General features: G+C 37.0%; 1 protein-coding gene and 1 long non-coding RNA gene across 6 annotated transcripts in view; one reads left to right on the forward strand and one right to left on the reverse strand.

Moving 5' to 3' along the window:
- Positions 1 to 13,371, forward strand: part of LOC141506181 (uncharacterized) — a 50,545-nt gene extending 37,174 nt beyond the window's left edge. Inside the window, exon 3 of the long non-coding RNA XR_012473786.1 lies at positions 13,135 to 13,371. This is a non-coding gene — a long non-coding RNA (uncharacterized LOC141506181). The remainder of the gene's footprint in view (positions 1 to 13,134) is intronic.
- Positions 1 to 21,886, reverse strand: part of ARHGAP26 (Rho GTPase activating protein 26) — a 504,960-nt gene that overhangs the window by 308,929 nt on the left and 174,145 nt on the right. For all 5 annotated transcript variants that reach the window (XM_074212710.1, XM_074212712.1, XM_074212709.1 and 2 more), the window contains exons 7-10: positions 15,048 to 15,152; positions 13,195 to 13,324; positions 9,733 to 9,833; positions 5,922 to 6,016 (exon numbers count right to left, since the gene is read on the reverse strand). In XM_074212710.1, coding sequence (XP_074068811.1) covers positions 5,922 to 6,016; positions 9,733 to 9,833; positions 13,195 to 13,324; positions 15,048 to 15,152 — 431 coding nt within the window. The remainder of the gene's footprint in view (positions 1 to 5,921; positions 6,017 to 9,732; positions 9,834 to 13,194; positions 13,325 to 15,047; positions 15,153 to 21,886) is intronic.

The raw sequence follows: 21,886 nt of genomic DNA on the forward strand, positions 1-21,886 counted from the left end.
TTTAATAAGAATAAAGTTATTATTGAGAGTCCCTTTGTTGAGGATTGTGCTAAATGCTTTTGGAGAAACACAAAAGGAATTTAAGACATGTATAAGCAAAATATTGCTAGCAAGAAGAATACTTCCCTTTAAGTTGCAAAAAAGAATAACAGTTTTGAGTGACATGACTATCAAAAAAATTAATGGTATCTCAGGCTACAGAGGTAGAAGATCAAGTAAGGTTAGAGTTACACTATAATATTTGCATTAGTCAGACTACAAGACTACATCTGGGGTATAGTGTTCTATTCTGGATGCCACATTTGAAGAAGGATATTGACAAATTGGAAGGAAGCCATCAAGGAGACTGAAAATGCTAAAGTGTTGTCAAAATTTCTTTAACAATCTATTTTCATCAGCAGCTACAGAACACATTTGGACCCTAATAGGAGGAATCTAAATTGGCATTTAATGTAGCAGTCAGGAAGAAAAGTTGTATCAGACCAACCAAATCAATGATAATGTGATTACAGCAAAAATGTGATAAAAAGAACAATAAATGTCTCTCAATCAGAAAGAATTTATTAATTCCTGCAATATGTCAGACACTATGTATGTAAGGCTCTGTGGATACAAGGGCAAAGTATGAGTTGCTGTTCTCAAGAAACTTTACAGTCTACAATTCACATAAATACATACATCACACAAACTCACGTACACATAGTTAGGGACTGATCCAAAAAAGCTTCCTATAGAAAGTGAGACATGAGTTAAGACTTTGAAGATAAATAGAGATTCTAAGAGACAGAAGTAAAGAAAGAGTATATTTCAGTATGAAAAAGAGCCAATGCAAAGGAGAAAGATGAGTGCTGTACATGAAGCAAAATAAAACCAAGTGGGCTGCATAGGGGTGTGTGTAGTAAGAAAGTAAGGGGACATTAGACAGGAAAGTAAATGAGGTCTTAAATGCCAAACACAGGGCTTTAGATTTTACTTTAAGAGCAAAGGGGAGTTTAATGACTAGGCTAATAAATAGACTAGACATGTGCTTTGGAAAAAGTCATTGCCAACTGAGGAAGGTGGGTTAGAGTGAGGAGAGCCTCGAAGTTGGCTCTACCTATTCCACAGGAGGCCTCCTAGGAGGCCTCTGAAATAATGCAGGAGACAGGTAACTAAACTAGGTTGGTAGCTATGTGAGTGAAGGCGATGAAACTGAAAAGTGCTGTAAGGATGTAGCAAGGACAAGATTTTGGCAACTGATTAGAAATGCTAATTATTCTCGAGAGTAGACAGACCACATCCTTATATTCAAACAACTGTCTGAAAAGATCTTGCCCTGTAGTGTCTGCTTGCTGATTACAAAAGAAGAAGATTAGAAGCATTTGACCCAATAGAGCAAAACAACCTTAATAGTTGATTAAACAAGAAGTCTCTCAGGCATACATTAAAGTCATATGAGTCTCCCAGAGGTAAATAACTGTTCAGTAAGCCTCCAATTTTTATTATCAAGTCAGAAATAAAACAGGCAACTGGAGGCTGATACATTTTTACCAAAGGAATTCACCACTTTCTAGATGGCTATGCTACGTGATATCTGAATGAAAGAAATTTCCTACAAATGTTGACACTCTCCAAATTTTCCTGTCCTGAAATTAGGTTCTATTGTTGTACCTAAAATACTGTAAATTCAATGTAACAAACAATCATGAAGTGCTAATTATGAGAAGCAGCATAATCTGGTGGATTAAGGACTGACTTCAGGGTCAAAAACCTGGGTTCTAGTCCCACTCCTATCATAAATTAGCTGTGCATCCCCAGGTAAACCATTTAATCTCTCTAAGTATTAAGCAGCTCAAAGAGATCATAAGGCCATGAGCAGTTGCCAATCTAAAATGATTAACACAACAAAGAAATTAGAGGTCCAGTTCACATGCAAAGAATGTTAGACTCTAAGGATGCAAAGACAGCTAGATCTATAATCTGTAATTATATTTTCTCTAGGATACAATAATGGCAGACTTAATCTATCCGTATGGGAAAACTAGACAAACAGTAGATGTCTATTACCCAAACTACAGCATTCAGTAGGGCAGTCAATCTCTTGAAAAGGTATGCACACATTTGGTCCAAGGAGTAAAGCCTAATAGAATTACACAATGTATTATAGTACAGATAAGGCAGATAATTGATCAATATAATTACTTCTCCGCCCTCTATTTTTTTCCTAACCATGTCATTCTCCTGTGTCAGCTTGATCCATCTGAATGCAAATTTAACACTAAAAATAGAGGTATTTAACTAAGGTTACAAAATGCAAGTGTTACCCAGGTCAGTACCATTACCACCATATCACAAACTGAAAGGATTTCAATGGAAAGGCACCTGACTTTGATTTTGTAATCTTTAAAATGAGCACAAAAATGATAATTCTAGAATAAATGTAGTCGAGTGGCATCTTCCACTTAAATATCTTTCTAAAGCATTTGATTTTACCTTAAAAATCCATCACACACACACACACACACACACACACACACACACACACACACACACACACACACTGTTTTCTATTCTTGGCAGTGGAATTTTCCACCAAAAACTGTATCACTCTTCTCCACATGGGAGAGTAAAATTAACATAAACTTCTACCTCCACTTAAAATACAAGAAGGATGAATATGATACTCTTGAAAATCTAATAAATGACTATATAACTAATTTTTCCCTCCTCTGGATGAAGCAATATTGTCCTGAAACCTTGTAACTAGATCCCAAGTTTGACAGGACTTGATAATCAGAGTAAATAAGGCAATGTCAGTTAGGAGAAAGAATGACTTACTAGTCTTAGAATCAGACGGTCTAGTTTTGAATACTGGCTCTGTCATTTATTACTTGGGTGATCTTTGTCTGTACCTCAGTTTCCTCACGTATAAAATGAAGCAATAGGAACACCTTAAATCCTCAAGGTCAAAAGAGAACATTTAAACTAGAAACCTTGAAGTCAAACAGAACTGATGTCTAAGTTCACCACTTTAACTTTGCCACAACAATTTTTATTTCTATCATGGCACTATGAAGCTACACAAAATGCTTTCCCAACAACTACCCTGTGGTAAAACAAATAACTAGTGAAAAATCCGAATGTAACTTAATATGGCTAGAATCTCACATGATCAATGTACCCTTGTGATCATTTTAATAATGTGGTGATAATGATAAGGTGGTCTTTACAACAGTTATATTTTCATATTCTCTCCCTCTATTGCTCTCTCTTTATTCTGGCTTCTTAAACTGAATAACTCTTCCTATCAAATCCTACAGATAAAAAAGAACTTGGTCAGAAATCTCTGAGGGTAAGTCCAGGGGTTATATGCAAGTGGCTGGTGAAGACAAAAGGAGCTTTCATCTCCTTCTTGCTGAATTGCATCTTGGGGGGAAACACTAGATTCTTACAAGATAAAAGGACCCAGAGTTGCCAGTGACAACTTCAGTTGGAATGTCTTTTGCTTCCTAGCCCCTTCCTAATATGTGAGGAAACTACAAAAATATACAGGACAGTCAGAAGGGGATAGAAGGAAGAGAGAGTAAAACAAAAAGAAATAGGGGATTCTAGGAGATATCTATCATAGAATTGTATCCTTCCATCTGGATTAATAGGAGAGGACACAAGGAGTCTCATTCTGAACTACTATTGAAGGACCCTGTCATGAACTGCTAGGAGAGCTCAGTGAAGAAAATGGATTTCCCAGACCACTCCAGGATATTTATTCAATGCAACACATTTTTCTCTTGGTCTATAATTGGGGCATTCTAAGCTTTTATGAGTCTTGTAAGCACTCGAGAAGGGGAGAAGGTGCTAGGAAAGATTGGCATGGGTGGAAATGAGAGGCGCCACAGAGTTTTAATTGCCTAAAAAAAAAAACTCCCCACAAGCCATGGCAACTTTCAAAGACGAAAACACAGTGAACACAATGATTCTTCTCGGAACAGCATCTTTCAATTGGCTTCCATCCCATCCAAGAGCCAGAGGGCAAAGCCGTGCAAACAAACACAAGGAGAACTGGTAGATATTGTAGATTCAAACATCTGGCCAAATAAGCCATTCACTGGTCAAGCTAAGAAACATCATGTAAGGAGGACCTTTTAAAAACTCCAACATTAACCACTCTGAAATGCCATGCTCATAATAAACAAAGTTATCTACAATTAAATATTAAAAAGAACCATCAGTTAAGACCTGCTTCGAGGCAAGAAGAATCAAATGCTCTTGGGTCTTGGGGAGACTCTCTGGCCCTATCACTCTCTACCAAACAAGCAAACAAATCCTCCCCACACACATACAATATTGGAAAAACTTTACATTTTACAAAAAGCATTTACTTTTCATCTTCATCTTCAATCATACCACATTTAAAGAATGTGCAAGATCGTTTTAGGTACAAAAAGTTAGTTTGACATGCTGAGTAGAAAAATCAAGCTGATAATTATGTGACTTTAGAGGCAAAGTGTCACACCACAAAGCATGCAAAAAGAAATGCATACCAAAATCTGCAAGCATACTCAGGAACATGCTCCAATCTTCCTTCAGTTTCAAGGACTCTCTAGAACTGGGAAAGGTTGGCAAATATGTAAAGAAACCACTGGGCTAAACAGGTTGCCTGGCAAAGGGGCAAAGTCTTTCAGAGTGGCAAGTAAACAGAGGGTTAGGATTAAATAAATATACTCTGGTATGAGTATAATTACTATAAGAAGCCCCTGGATAGTTAAGGATCTCCATGCTGAAAAATATAGAGGAAATAAACCCAACACATGGGGTTTCTTGAAAGAATTAACAGTTGCCAAGGAAAGCATCCTAAGGAATTGGAATGTTGTCAAGATTAGTTTAAGACTATGGAATGGTGTGGCTTAAGTTAGGAATCTTCAGTTTGAAGATTTCCCAATCAAGGGTCTTAGAATCCACAAAGTGGTTTGGCTTTATCAGGAGCACGTGGCACATTAGTAAGATGTCTTTCACATACAGTTTTTATGACTGATTCAGACAACTTGGTTTCACACCCAAGAATTGTCCAATTCTTTCCCTATGTCTTCTTTCTCAAATTAACAAGTCAAAACCACAAAAATTTGTTTTAATCATGCAAAAAAAAAATCAGGTCACTTCTCTTTAAATGTCTGTTTGGGGCATGTACATGAGTAAAATACATACCAAAGAATGGAACCTCAAAGCAGGAGAGGGGAAATGTCTAGTGGTTAAGCCTGCTAGTTAGGGGAAGTTGAATAGTTTTATAGAGGCTAGTAGGCTGCAGATAGGCTATTCCAAATTGGATTAGGATAAGAGGAAGTGAGGAAGAGAAAGAAAGTAAGAGAGGGAAAAAGAAAGATGGGGAAAAGAAAAGGAAAAATGGGAAGATTAAAAAAGGAAGACAGTAAAGGGGTGATAGGGAGGACAAAGAGATGAAGAAAGGAGAAGGGAAAGAGGGAAGGGAAAGAGAAAGAAAAGGGAAGGAGAAAAAAGGAAGGGAGAGGTAAGGAAAAAATGGGTGAGAAAGGGAAGGAAGAAGAAAAAGGTAAAGGGAGAGATGAAGGAAGAAGGTAGAGAAAATAGAGGGAGAAGGGAAAAGAAAAGAGACAAAGGGATGGGAAGCAAAAGGAGGGCAATGGGGACGGCTAGGTAACACAGTGGAAAGAGCACCGGCCCTGAAGTCAGGAGTACCTGAGTTCAAATCCGGCCTCAGACACTTAATAATGACCTAGCTGTGTGGCCTTGGGCAAGCCACTTAACCCCACTGCCTTGCAAAAAAAAAAAAAGGTCAATGGGAACAGATGGAGGTAAAAGGAAAGGAGGGGTGAATGAGGACAGATAAAGACTTTGCAGATTTAACTAAATGGAAACAGTTGAAATGTTGAGTTATACCAGGACCTCATAAAGAAGAGACAACTACTCACCTATCTATAGCTTCCACATCAAAGCAAAACCTCTTCTCAATAGAGTCTGTTTTCCGTCGAGTGCATGATTTGAGAATAACTGATTCATCTTCTCCCTAGGAAAAAATATAAGGAACATGAAACTAGATGAAAATCCTGGCCCCCATCTTCTCTAAAATAAACACTACAAAGAAACCTGAGCAGTCTTTTTATCTTTGTTTTCAAACACACTCATGTAAACATATCAAGTAGATGAATGATCAAAAGATCTTCTGTGGAAGTGGCCTTAATTGTGGGCCATAATGAAAGGAAATAGCAAAAAGGGATCTAAAAATATCAACTTGTTCAATCCCTCTCAATTAACAAATTAAGTGACACTAGAGAAGTTAGAGGTTGGATTCAAATCCAGGCCTCTGACTCCAAATCTAACACTCTTTTCACTATACCATGCTATCTCTCAAATGTTGGTAGGGAATCATTCTTTACTAAGAATTTAACTGCAAGATCAAGAAGATTCTGGAAAGGACACAGTTCAGTAGAAAAGAGTGATCTGGTTCAAATCTCAGTTCTTTCAACGAATTTAGGCAAAGCACAAAACTAATCTGGCCTCAGTTTCTTCACCTGTGAAATGTAGAGGTTGAACAAGATGATTTCTGAAGCACCTTCTAGCTACATTTATGAAATTGTAAGCTAGTTCTAGCACCCGGAAATTCTAGAACTCAATGAATTTTATAAATATTGATTTGCTATCTTGATTGTGTCCCTGAATGGTATAAAGTACAAGCTTTCATTTTCAGAAAATAAAAACCAAAAAAAAAATAGATTAATCAATCAATTAATAAACTTAATAAAAAGGACCTATTATGTCAAGCACATTGGTAAGTCCTAGAGATAAAAACCCCTATTCTCATGTTCTTATTCTTTCTATTTCATTCAAGTTGCCTTGACCACAAATGAAAACCATTATACATAATACAGAGACACACACTGCCCATGTGTGGTTACTGCACCACCAAAGGGGCCCTGCACATATGGAAATAAATGGTGAAAATCAATTTTATAAGGGATTGACAGAGAATGTATGTGACACAATTAACAGCAAAGAAAGGAAACATTGGACAGACTTTCAAGGACAGAGTAGGGCTGGGTGCTAAAATCAAAAAGGAAATACCCACACACTAGCCTAATTTTCAGATACTATATATAAAAAGTTTTGACAAACTATACTCAAATTAAGGTAAAATTTAAACTTATTCCTTGATACTTTTTGGAAGGAACATCACTCAAACAGAGAAAGGTCAAGAAGGCACTCAAAAGACAGCACGTATCTGCAAACTTTCTTTTCTTTTTTTTGGTATTTATTATCAATTCTTCAATTGAATTTATAAACATGGAATTAGGTAAAGATCAAACTCAAGTCTTTTTCTCCAAAAGGTTCTTAATGAGTCCTTAGCAATTCTTTAAATGGCTCTGAAAATACCTCCCACTCCCACAAAGAATTTCCTGGGTTCTAAAAGAAAAGATTCAGTAAGTGAAGCTGAATGCCTGAGCAGCTCAATGGACAAGAAACAGTTCCCACTTTCCGGGCTCATTTGGTACATTCCTGTGAAATGGAAGAAAATAGGAGAACTAAAAATGGCATATAATGTGGGTGGATGAAGGGAGCTAAGGATGAATATACCAAATCAGGGGAGTGCTATAGAGAGGAACTGTTCATCCACTGAGATCTAAAAAAGATTGACAGAGTCAAGAGAAATGGACATTTTAAGAAATTCTTAAGCTGAGAAATGGACAGAAGATCAATGAAAGAGATAGATCTCTTCTTTTGCCAGAAATGGTTAATACAGGAGGAAAAGTATATTACAATACAGGACTTGAGATAAATAGAGATGTAGAAAAAAAGCAAGAATTCCAAAGATAATCAGCCATAAGTGACTCCTCAACATACTCTTTCATTAAACCAGTCCCTCACTGAGGGGCTCACAAGAACCATTACAGAAATTATACACTATTACTGGTCTTCCTCGCTGCAGGGGAATTATACTATATATTCAATGGAGTAATGGGACTGCAGCAGTAAAGATTCCAAGGAAAAATAAAATGACAAACAGAAGTGTACACGGATTCACATCCCCTAGATTTTTATTTCATTCCTCCAAATCCAAATCAGAGCCTTTCCCTTTCATATATCCCTGAATCTGCCCAAACTTCACATACTCTGTGACCTGGCTTAACCACTCCAGGGTACATATTCCAATTACTCTAGCTAGGTAAACTTTCTTTTCAGCCCCTTGCCTTATACAATCTGCAAGTCAAACTTTATTTAAGATCTATCATTCTAAATTGAGTTTGCCTAAATCAATAAATGGATTGGTAGTTCAAATGGAAGAGTGCCAAGCCAAGAGTCAGAAAGACCTGAGTTCAAATCCAGCCTCAGAGTCAGACTAGCTGAATGACTCTAGATCAGTCACTGAATCTCTGCCTACCTCCATTTTCTCAGTTGAAAATGAGGAATATAACAGTCACTGCCTCTCAGGGTTGTTATAATTAATATTATTTGCAAAGTGCTTAGAACAATGGTTGGCACTTGATTAATCCTTCTTTTCTTCTTATAAATTCCTGCCATGACCACTATGATTCTATAATTCTTCCTCATCTCATCTACAGCAAGTCAAAACTTCATTTGGTCTACATGCTTTCTTTTTTTGTTTTCTGCAAGGCAATGGGGTTAAGTGGCTTGCCCAAGGTCACACAGCTAGGTAATTATTATTTGTCTGAGGTGGAATTTTAACTCAGGTCCTCCCGACTCCAAGGCAGGTGCTCCATCCACTGCACCACCTAGCAGCTCATCTCCATGCTTTCTAAAGCATGTAGCAATTCCTTAACCTATCATCACAGAGTTCTAAGTGCACTTAGCACCCTCTTTTGACTTACCAAAATTTTCCTACCTACATGTCCTCTGAGTTTTATTTTTTGCTCCTCTGCCACACCTTGCTAAGAAAACACACTTCATCTCATTCCTAAACAACCCACAAGTTTTATTTTTTTAGTAGAATTACCTAAGACAGACTTCTGTTACTTCTTTTCCTGCTAAATAAATTATCTGCTTAAGCTCCACAAAAAAGTTATACAGATTATTTTATTGTTATAGTCTATAGTGAACACCCATTCTATCCATGATGATAAGCTGTTTATCAGTTATCTCACAATCCACCCAAAAATCTATAGATAAAAGATTAACAGAAAAAACTTCAGATCTAAAGAAACCCACCTCCCCATTCCTCAAAAAGTTTGCTCTACCAAAGGTGCATTAATGTGCCTATTTTAACAATTTTGAAAGACTTAAGAATACTAATGGATGCAAAGGGTCAAACATGATTTCAGAGAACCAAGGATGAAAAATGTCACCTAGTTTTGTGTCAGAGAATAAGGCACATTTTTGGACTCAGTGATATAGGAAGTTAATTTCTACCCTTCCCCACCCCACCACCACCACCTTCACTACAACCCCTCCTTAGGTTATTTTTCTGACATCATTAGTAACCTTATAGTGGACTGTCAAGCAAAAATATTCTACCAAGGTCTAACAAAAAATAATGCTGTCCTTCATACAGAAAGGTGACTCAATTGACCAACCTTCCATAAGACATGTGCTTTCACTTGCTGAGTCCAAGCATGGGAATGATGCTTTGCTTTCCAGTATCCTTTAAGCAAATGCTTTAGGTTCAGGTGGCCAAGCCAAGAACCTACATAGGGATTGAATCCATGGTCATGGGGGCCAACTAGCCACCACCCCAAAGAGTAAATATGATTTTAAAACAAAACAACTTACCCCCTTTCCTCCTGATTTCTGGTCAAAGGGCACCATGGTGATCCTTTTGGATTCCCGCTGATATGTACAATAGTGCTTCACCCAAGAAGTGCCAAAGTGACCTGCAAGGGAACACATTATTGTAAATCTTGTTTAAACCTACTAAATGCCAAAAACTTCAAATTAACATTATTTATGTTGTACTCTATTTATTTTAATAAGCATTTCCCAGTGACATTTTAAGCCAGTTTGTACACCCACAGGTGACCCCTCTACTGTAAACCATTTACAGGAAAACATACCTATTCATGCCCACACATAAAACCCTCTGTCCCTGGAATCAGAGAAGTTTTGGTGATATATAAATGAGAGCAAATTAGGTGATGATTTCATTTCCACTCCACACAACACATAATATTCAATGTGGATACACACTTAGACAGTCATATGACACATAAGAGTGTTGGGCCTAGAGTCAGAAAAAATCTACAAATTCAATCTCAGACACTTACTAGATGCGTGACCCTAGCCAAATCATTTTATCACCGCCTGCCTCAATTTCCTCATCTGCAAAATGGGGACAACATTACAAGTTAAATGTGAAGACGAAATCTTATATTTATAGAGCACTATGTAATCCTTAAAGTATTGAATAAATGGTAGCTGTTGCTATCATCATCATCATCATCATCATCATCATCACCATCATCATCACCATCATCACCATCATCACCATCATCACCACCACCACCATGCCTCTGCCTCCCACTTCCACAATGAATGGAAATCACAGCCCATTCATTCCTGTCCATATTGTATGACTCGTGTCCATGTCCTCCAATATAGCTAAAAATAGAAAAGACATCCTTAGGGATCAATGTAAGATTTTCCCTCCAAGTCATCTAACTGGTTTATAAGATCTAAAAGTACTAAAGTTTTCTTGGGGAATTCATTCATTCATTGAACAAACATTTACACAGTCACATGATGTGTCAGATGCTGTGCTAGTGCATTGCAAAATTATTAAATTAATTTACTATTGGTTGCACATTATTTCAGTATTGATGTCTCCCCAAGTTTTCATTCTCTGCCCAGACAAAGAGAAGATCAGGTGGGCTAGGATTATGCAGCTCTCTTCCCAATTGTTCTTCCCTAGGCCTCCAGTCATTTTCTATACTCTAACATCAGTTGTCATATTTACAAATGCTCTCTGAAGCCTGACCCCAAATTTCTACTTCACTTGACTTTAAAGAGACTTTAAAGAGATATGAAAAATAATTCAAAAAGAACTCTGAAGCTACAAGCCATGAAGCTAAATCTTCTTCCTTCCACTACTGAAAAACTCAAATCTGTCAAGATTCACAACCTCACATTGCATGGGATTTCTCCCTCTTGTGTTCCTAGTACAAATGTGGTTCTCAGAAACTTTTGACCCTCCACACTGAGCTTTAAAATCATCGGAAATTTGGGAGTTCTGGGAAATCCCTGGAATCTCTCATTGCCAAACACCTCTCTCTTCCGACCTACCCCCAGTCAGTGGCCCTGTATTCACATTTCTCACAGGGTCACAACCTGAGCACAAGTATTCATAACTTTGACAATGGTCTCTCTGCCTTGTTCTAGCTTCTTTCCATTACAATCTATTCTCCACACAGCTACTGAAGCAATTTCTAAAACTCCAATGTCCCCACTACCCCTACATTAAACTCCAGTAGCTCCCCCCATGAGCTCCAGGCACAAATATAAACTTTTTTGTTTGGCATTTAAGTCCTGCCTGCTGTCACACTCTGGCCCTCTCCATCTTTCCAGCTAACACATCCTTCACCTTTACATACACTTTACAGTCCAGTCAAATTATCTTTCTTACTGGTCTTCCAAATTATCTTTCTTACTGGTCTTCCCACTGGAATAATACTCCAGCTTAGATATGGCTTAAATTGGGTATCTCATTTGGGCCTTGGAGGAAATGTAAAATAGGTTCTAAAGGTTAGAAAGAGATAAAGTGACTTACCCATGGCCATAGACCTAGGAAACATGAGAGGCAGGATCTGAACCAAGGTCTCACTTCTCCAGCAATCTATATAAATATCTGCATGATATTTCCTTTCAGTATGTCTATGAACTAATCAGAGGAGGTATTCCCTCCCTTAATAGTAAACATAATAAAGCATGGATGTAGAGACAGAAGGGAAATTAAGGTTATCTAGTTCAACTCCTCTATTCCAAGATGACAAAACTGAGGTCCAGACAGGTGAAGTGATTTTTGTCTGCCCAAGGCCACACAAATAGTCAATGGAAACTTTCTGACTCAAAATATTCCATTTAAGGACCAATACAATGAGGCTCTAATGTTCCTTTCCAGTTTTATTTCACGAAATTCCCCTTCTAAAATGATTGACTTTTCTCCTAATTCGAGTATCTTCTACCTCTTTGTATTCACATAGTCTGTCCCAAGACTGAAATGCATCATCTCCTTTTTAGAAGTCTCCTATTTGGGATAGCTAGGTGGCACAATGAATAAAGCACCAGCTCTGGAGTCAGGAGGACCTGCATTCAAAACCAGCCTCAGACACTTAATAATTCCCTATCTGTGGGACCTCAGACAAGTCACTTAATCCCATTCATTGCCTTAAATAAAAATAATTTTAAAAAATTTAAAAAAACAACAAAAAAAGAAATCTCCTATTTAACACAGCTCAAATGACATCAATCCTGTGGGGGCCTCATTCCCTTAACTCTCACCCCTATCTCTGATATCTTCCTTTCTCCATTGCTCTATATTGTGCATCATTACAACAATTATATGTGAACAAATTGAATCCTCTCCTGCTCCAAGTAAAAATGTAAGTTTCTTAAGGGTAGTAAATATCTAGCCTTTAACTTATACTTATTTCCAGTGCTTTGAATAATAGATATGTATTAAAGTAGAGGCAGTAGATAAGTGTTGGATCTGGAATCAGAAAGATCTGAATTCAAATCCAGCTTCAGACACTTAGTAGCTGTATGATCTTGACTAAGTCACTTAACCTTATTTGCTAAGAAGGCAGCTAGATACCTCAGTGAATTAAGTGCAGGGTCTTGAATGAGGAGCCCAAATCAGGTCTTACTTATTAGCTGTGTAATCCTGGGTAAGTCACTTAACTTCTACTTGTTTTAATCCACTGAAGAAGGAAATGGCAAATCATTCCAGTTATCTTTTCTAAGAAAATCCCATGGACAATATGGTCCAAGGGTCTTGAAGAACCAGACTTGACTGAATAATAATTCAATAAGAACCAAACTGATAAATATGTGTTCTTCCTTCATATCACATTCCTGTCTGAGGGTACCAAACTAAACAAAGGACCAGAAGTAAACTTAAGTCTCAGGCCTTCTCATCCTGCATACTTTGGTGACCAATTACTCAAAATTTTCCTTTGGCAGAGTCCCATTCTCCTCCACCACCCACCATCAACACCCCTCTGTCGAGTGAAAATCACATACGTTTCTCCTGGACATAGAGATAACCCTCCATGGTGTAAGGACTAATGGTCTTGTGTTCATGAGGATTTTCCTTCATTTTTTTCATCAGTGACTCCACTTCTGACCTGGTACTTTCAAAACGATTTCTTGTCTATAATAAAAGAAATTTTAGTTAAATTAGAAAAAATAAATCTTTGTTCCTATCTCCATCAATCTGTGCTTAAATCTGTTTTTGCTTTTTTAGAAGGAGGGCATGACTTCAAACACTGAACTCTGCAAACTTTCAGGTCCCTAAGAATTAGACAGGAGAGAATAAAAATAAAAATTTAGGGTAAAAGTTATTCAAGAGAGAGGGGAATTAATTCCATGGATCTGTTCTCTTCCTTAGTACCTTTTGGAATTAAATTATTTTTTACTTTATTGGTTTGATTAGCAAAGTGCCTGACACACAATATGTAAAATTTTTATGGTCTGGAAATAAAGATCTCATGGGCAAAAAGAGAATCATGGTACAAGAACAAGGGAAGGGTATACTAAAAGCTTCATTAATTTATTTAAGACAAATGACTCTAATTACAAGTATCTCACGATCCTACTGTTTAAGAATAATGAAATTATGAACAAGGTAATTCACATCTGGGTATATAATGTAAGGAAGTCAAACAAAGAAAAGTCCCATATATATATAAAAAAACTAGAAACAAAGTGGGAAGCCCATTGACTTGGGGCCAAAAGTGGTATATGATTATAACTCCATACTATATTGCACTGTTTGATATGGCAGTTATGATAAAATCAGAGACTCATGGAAATTCTTCTATGAAATGTACAAACTGTTACAAGCAGACCTGGAAAATAATCTATGTAACTATAATTATATAAAACTTAAAGGGCAGCAGAAATCTGATTATCACAATGACTAACTGTAATCCCAGAGAAATGCACTCTTGCGTTGCCAGAGCTAGCTCAGTATTTAGGATGCTCCAAAAAAAAGTATGAAAGAAAAGAAATATAGACTGACTGTCAAACTGAAGGTCTACAGAGCCGTCAATGCTGACTTCATTGCTATATGCCTGTGAAACCTGGACAGTCTATCAGTTCCATATCAGGAAACTGAATCACTTCTAATTAAATTATCTTAGGAAGATTCTAAAGATCACCTGGCAGAAGAAGATATCAGACATTGAGGTCCTTTCTCAAGCTTAGCAACCTAGTATTCCAACTTAACTACAGAGAGTGCAACTACAATGAGCTGGACACATTGTTAGAATACCAGATTGACAAAAATACTATTTAATGGAGAACTCAAACAAGGCCAAAAGGGGGTAAGAAGAAGCAACACCACAACAACCTGAAGGTCTCACTGAAGAACATTAGAATTGATTGTGCAGCATGGGAGACACTGGCACAGGACTGCACAGCCCATGGTCTCATCAGTGAGGGTGCTGCGCTCTATGAGGAAGGCAGAATTGAAGCAGGTCAAAGGAAACGGAACATACCTATGTTTAGAGTACTCATGCCAGGGGTTCAAATGGATTATTTGTGCCCAAATATGGTTGAGCATTCCAAGTTCATATTGAGCTGATTAGCCATAGTCGAACACAATGTAATTTGTCTCAAACACAGGGATGTCATTTTGTTCTTCTTCGATAACGAAGGACAAGAACCAATCAACCAACCAATTGTTTTCAAGGAAGTGCTCCTCAAGGCTGGACACATTCTTTTTCTTTTCTTTTTCCTTTCATCTTGTCTTGTTTTATAACCAACTGTCCTTAACTGCTTCCCCTTCCCCAAATACACCTACTAAAAGGCAAAACCACCATATGAGGTGCCCACCCCTCCCATCCCGAAGTCTTGACTCTTTGCCCACTTACCTTCTGTATGCTGATGGTCAGCTGTGTCTTGAAATCACTGAAATCCTTGGCAAGCTCGTAACCATGATGATAGAAGGTGAAGAGTCCCTGGAGGAAAGCCAGCAGCTGTAAGGGAAGGAAGGGAAAGGGAAAAATGAGCAGGTTTAGAAAGGGAGAGCAATTCCAAGGACTTACAAGTTAGTAGGAAATTCGAATAAGAAAATTGCTGCCTTCTTAAATTGAATACCAAGACAAAAATCAAATTAGCATGCAAAAGATCCCTTTAACTTGGAAGAAAACTACACATCTATAAATGTCAAGAGAGGGAATGTTTTCAAACAACAAGGACATTTAAAACCATCTCTCAGTTTAAAAAAGGCTAGCTGCTTATTCTTCTCTAAAAGCCTCCAGAAAAAATAAACAACTCCATAAGATCCTTTTTGTATTCTACTTTAATGTTTCTAACTTAAGTTCTCACCCATTTCTCACAAGGAAATATAAGTGAAGTCTTGTCCTGTCCTCAAAGAACACAAGACAGCATCAGGATTTTTTTGGTTGTTATTTTAAGAACACACAATTATTAAAAAACATACCTTCATTGTAAATAGGAACTCTACAAGGGAAATAATGAGGAGGAAGAAGAATGAATTGAATAGTTCACCTAATCAGTGTGTAGTAAATAAAGAGTAGATATGAAAAAATTTACTTTGAACCACACTAAAGGAGAGTTAAATTTTCATAGGCTAGTGGTAATATCTCTTTCTCTGAGAAATGTTGTTCATTCTCTTTTCATTATCTTTACACATGTGTGTGTGCACGCACACACACACACATACACACGAATGTAAAAGAAAACTAGTAAAAAGAATCTACAATCAAAGATAGAAGAGCAAAAATTGAGCATTTTCATTAGAGAACTAGGATCAAGCCCACCCTTTTTTTTCAGCATCTTTTCACTGGGAAGGGGGAGAGGAGCAAAACCAAGAGAGAACAAAACAAGAAAGCATAGGATGGAAGGCAAATATAGAACACCATAACTGTGAATATAAATATGATGAACAAAATGTCCCTTTCCAGATTTGCAAAGTGAATTACCACCAGGCTTGATTTCTCCAGGTTAAATAATATTCCTGCAGACTTTCCAAATCCCAACTTTAAGTTACCTAGAATTTGCTTCAGAGTTACATGCCAAAAGGGAATATCATATTATAATAAAAACTTAAACAAGACTACAAAGATTACATCAGAGATATCTCACAGGATCATGCTCCTCATTCAGATATATTACATCAACAAATTATATTTCATTTGTGGCCCACTCTTACCTCCTGATCTCTCTCAGCAAGATAGAACTGTCTTATTGTGGATTATTGAAGCTACTTTCCCTTCCTTAAAAGGATTATAGAAAGTCAGCTTGAGAGTATTCACCTAACCATACATTTACCTAGAGAATTCAAGTGACTTGCTCTGAATGACACAACTAGTAAATGACAAAGCATATTTGTTTCTTAATGGGTTTTACTTTTTGTGCATCCACCTAATTTATGACTATAAATGGCAACTGTCTCAACATTGCTGATCCATTAAATAAATAGACAAGTCCTTGAATTCAAAGTCTCTGAAAACTTCAGTGCTTAGGACAGTTCCTAGGAAAAGGCATGAGTTTAATAATGCTTGGTGACTGATATAAATCCAACAAAAAATAATTTGCCACTGATGGACAGCGTTATCTTATGGAGAAGATGAGACTTAGCTACAGAAAACAACTTCTACCAAGAAATATAGGTATCTCAATTAGTTTAGAAAGAGATGAATCACTTTATGACACCCCCAAACAGGCTTCCTTAATTCCCATTTTCAAAACAGGAAAGAGAACAATGTCTAACTAGGCGAATAAGCTTGACCCACAAATGTACTACCTTTCATGTTTAAGAATTCCAAAATCCCCTTATCTGCTCCCAATCTGTGGTCATTCTACTTTTCCCCCATGATTAACAACTTCAAATACTACTTTTATCCTCATTGTGATTTTCTAATCCCTTCACCTCTAAGTTCTTTCCCAAGCCATCAACCCTTCACTGGCTATACATGCCTCCCTGACCCATCTTCAACAATTTCAATTCTATACACTATCCTCACCTTATTCTATCACAAGTCTTACATCAATCTTACATACCACCACCTATTATGTTTGGTCCTATTTACATGATGCTGAATGAAGTTAAAGAAAATCAGGAAAACAAGGTGATTAGATCCACTCCAAATTTATGCTACATAATCTTCACCATTATGATACAATCTTTTTATAACTTCCTAATAAATTCTTACATTTTCATTTCAGATACCTTCTACTACTACTTTTGCCTTTATTCCTACCTCACATAATGAGATGGTCTTTCTTTTTTGCAAGGAAAACGCATCTACTTGCAAAAATGATCTCATTCTTTCCCACCTTCTCCAGAAGATGACTCCCACTCCTACTAACCTTCGACTGGTTGTCTACTAACTGGGACTCAGCAATAACTATGTTGAACCCATTCTTTAAACAAATGTCTTATCATCATCAAATCATCCAAATGATTAATCCAAAATAAATAACAAAAAATGAATCTCAACTTACTTTTATAGAATAGGCATCAATTGCCTATTTCCAAACACTGTGTTATGTCCCAGACATGCTCTAAGTCTACTCTGAATCCATTAGTTCAAATAAGTGCTACAATCTGTTGACTTGGCAAGTCCTACATCCCTGGAGAGACTTCTAAAAACTAAGGCCTAGTCCCCTCTACTTCTCTCCATTTCAAACAATCCTGAAAGGTAAAGGGAGATTAAAGGAATAGAAACAGAAGGAGCAATTATTTCCTCCTCTTAAATTCATTAAACGATGCTATCTATATAAGTTCAGAAGCCAAGACAATCAGAGTCACAGAAAATTCAGCTGGAGACATAGAATACTGATAACAGCTCTTGGCAGAGAAGAGTATCCATATTGAAATTTTGCTTAGTATGGCACCAGATAATTAAGCAGTCCAAAGCAGTCCACTTTAAATACAATCTGAACAATTCGTTTTCTTCCCTGCCTCCCCTAAAGACAAAAAAGAGCTATCTTTCTTACCTTTTTACATACTTCTAGGAAAGAAATTAGCAGTACAAACAGAATAACACTAATGAGCAAATTTAATTAGCAAAATCCTGCAAGTCTACTGGGAAGACAAGAGTGACCCAAGAAAACTGTTTCTACCTCTTGGTTGACATGGACATTGAATTGCCTGTGTCATCTGAATTGCAAAAATCATTTGCATGCTTTTTCCTTCCTTCTATCCATCCCAAGACAGCATCCTACATTTCTTTTCCCTGACAAAGTGAAACTCCTAAAGAAAGCTATTTATATTTATAAGTACTTATTATATACTGAAATTCTTCTAAGTGCTAGGTACAAAAGACTAAGAACAATAACAAAACAAATATGAACACATGTGTGTGTGTTTGTGTGTGTGTGTGTGTGTGTGTGTGTGGAAGAAGAGAGGGAAAGTGAAAGAAAAAGAAGAGGACGGGAAGAAAGAGCATTAAGAGAAAGAGAAAAGGAGAAAAAAGTGAGAGAAAAGAGTGAGATAGAGAGAAAGAATAAGATACTAGTTAAAGAATAGGAGTGAGAAAAACAAAGAGAAAGAAAAAGCAAGAGAGAAAGAGAAAAAGATTGAAAGAAAATGAGTAAAATAGAGAAAGAGAAAGAAAAAATGAGAGGAAGGAAGAGAAAGTAAAAGAGAAAAAGGTTAAGAGTAACAGAGAGAGAATGAGAGAATAAAGAAACACTAAGAGACAGAGAGAAAGAGTATATACCAAAGTAATTAGGAATGATGAAGGACTCAAGACAGGCCTCATATAGAAGGTGGCATATCTGTACTAAGCCTTGAAAGAAGTTAAAGAATCTACAAGACAAAGAATATAAAGCAGTGTCCATACTCCAGGCATGGAAACCAGACAGTCTGTGCAAAGTCATAAGGACAGGAAATGTGGATAGTCAAATAGGTTGAGAGATGGAATAAGCTATACTATATGCCAGCACTATGTTAAACAACTGGGCCTCACAACAAATTGAGAAAACTGAGGCAGACAGAGGTTAAATGACTTTCCCCAGGTCATACATGGTGTCTGAGGCCATGTTTAAACAAATGTCTATCTGACTCTAGGTCCAGCCCTAGCTAACTGTTGCAACCTCATTGCCTTGATACAATGAGATAAGAAAGCTGTGTCTGGGAAATAGTAAAAAATCCTGTTTGACCAGGATACAGAATATATAAAGAAAAATCATGTGTTGAATGGAAATGTTACAATTATTCTAGCAAGAAGCAGGAAAGTGTGAACCATGCTGGGTAGTCTTTTGAGTGAAAAGAAGAGGATGAGAGAAAGAGATCTTGTGGAGATAGCAATGACACTTGAGAAATGATTCTGGCTTTGAACAGCATCACAGGCATTAAGAAAGTACTGTCTTTTGCCATTATTTCCTTCTCAAATGCTTAGCACATTAGCTTAATAAATAATTGTTGTCTCAATCACTCATCACTAAACTTTTTTTTTTCTTAAGGATTTTTCTCAATACTCCTTCTGTATTTCTCTGCAGTAAGGACACTGCTGAATTTCTCTTCCTTGGACCATCTCTCTTCTGGGTTGCCTCAGTAATGTCTCCTACTCTGTCATTTAGATCACGGTTCCCCTAAATATCAGTGTCTCCCAAGACTCAGTCCTGATGGTTTCTCTGCACTCTTTCATTTAGTGACTAAATAGTTTAATTATCTACAAATCACTCTCTTATACAACCCTGGTCTGAGCTCTAAGACAGTATGTTCAACTGCCAATTAGATATTTTGATCTAGATATCCTGTAAGCTTCCTAAACTTGACATTTGCACATTACCCCAGAACCTACCTTCCTTCAGAACTTCCTGTGTCATCCACATGCAAGTCAGTATCATTCCTGAATTCCAACATCTCCAAATAATCAATTGTCAAATGTTGTCTTTTCTATCTTAACAAGCATTTGCAAGTGATTTAAAAGCCGATGATCCTGCCTCATCTATCCCCCACTCCAGACAATTTTCCACAAAACTGCTGAGGTCGGTCAAAAACCATTTCTTAAGTTGCTTTGTGTCAGTGAACGATTCTACTAAAGAATGGGTCTGAATATTATCACTTACATGTCACCTACACAACAAACTGGAATCAAATGTAAACTCTTCGGTTATCATTTAAATCTCTTCACAATCTGACCCCAACACACCTCTCCACGTTCCATATTACTAGCCTTACTACCCTTCACAGTTGTTTGTCTGGTCTTTTTTCTACACTTCACAGGTAATATCCTATCTTTCATCTCTAACCCTTCACACCAGCTCTCTCTCATGCCTAGAATACATTTATTTCCTTCTCATTTCTGCCATCATTCACAGCTGCTCTAACATAATCTTCTACATGAAACCTCTCCTTTTCCATCCAGTTCTAGTGTTCTCCCCACCAAACCATTACATTGTATTTATCTTGAACCATTTTTTACACATTTATATCTGTACAAGTCATCACTTTAAGTTCTTTGGGCACAGGATCTTTTTATTTTTTTCTCTCTGCACTGTCAATGCCAGTAAATGCTTATGAAATGTTTATTGATGGATAAATCTACTTCCCATACTTCAAACTGATTCAGAAGAGAGGTAGATAGGTTTGTGGGAGAATGCAGAATGTCAATCATATCACTTGTGGAATGTGACTGAAACACCTTTGGGTTATTTTTGCTTTTAAGATTGTTTTTTTACAATTGTCAAAAGTCACATAAGGAAACTTAAAAACGGAGTTAGGAAACTTGCCAAATAAAATGGTCAAGACTAAAATACTGATTTCTTAACTTAATTCATTCAGTGAGACATCAGATTTCTCCAGAGAGACATTTAGGATTTATATGCAAGGGAAAAGAGATATTTAGAAAAGAAGGTGATATAAAACTGAAGGGTATACATTTTGGAGAACCCTTCTGCCTTTTTTTTTTTTTGCTATTAAATTCTAAGCACAATTTACTATTCTCTTATAGTATCTATCCAAAATAATTCCCTGGTGGACTACAGATATAACATCATAATTTGGAGAATAAGCATTATTCAGTCACTAAGTTTTCCTTTTCAGTGGGGTGGACTCTTTAAGGCAACTAGATGTTGCCATAGTTAGACCTGTGTTCAAATTTCACCTCAGACAATTGTTAGTTCCTAGACCCTGAACCTTATTTAGCTGCTCTTAGCCTTAGCTTCTATATTCCAGAATTGTTGCAAAGATCAAATGAAAAAATACATATGGCAGAAAACCACACACTAGTTGCTTGATAATACCTATGGATTGATTGATTTGCAATGCCACATAGGAGGCCTTGTGGGAAAAGTTTGGAGTGTGAGAGATCTAAGTGTAAATACAGTCACAAATATTCACAACTGTGCATAATGGGCAAATTACTTAACTTAAGTCAGCCTTCAGCCTCAGTTTTCTCATTTGCAACAATGTCATAATAGAAGTCCCTATCTCAACAGGGTTGCTTTGAGATTGAATGAGACATGATGCTTGCTAATGAGATTTCCTAAGACGTTTATTTTTTGGTTTTTGCAAGGCAAAGGGATTAAGTAACTTGCCCAAGGTCACACAGTTAAGTAATTATTAAGTTTTCTGAGACCAATTTTGAGCTCAGGTTCTCCTGTGCTCTATCCACTGCTCCATCTGGCTGTCCCCACCACCACTGCCCAAGTCTTTCAAAGTTATTTGTCTTTACAGTATTATTTTTACTGTTTTCCTGGAACTATTCACTTCCCTTGCATCAGTTTATAGGTA

This window comes from Macrotis lagotis, chromosome 1, assembly GCF_037893015.1.
Source record: "Macrotis lagotis isolate mMagLag1 chromosome 1, bilby.v1.9.chrom.fasta, whole genome shotgun sequence".
Lineage (NCBI taxonomy): Eukaryota > Metazoa > Chordata > Mammalia > Peramelemorphia > Peramelidae > Macrotis > Macrotis lagotis.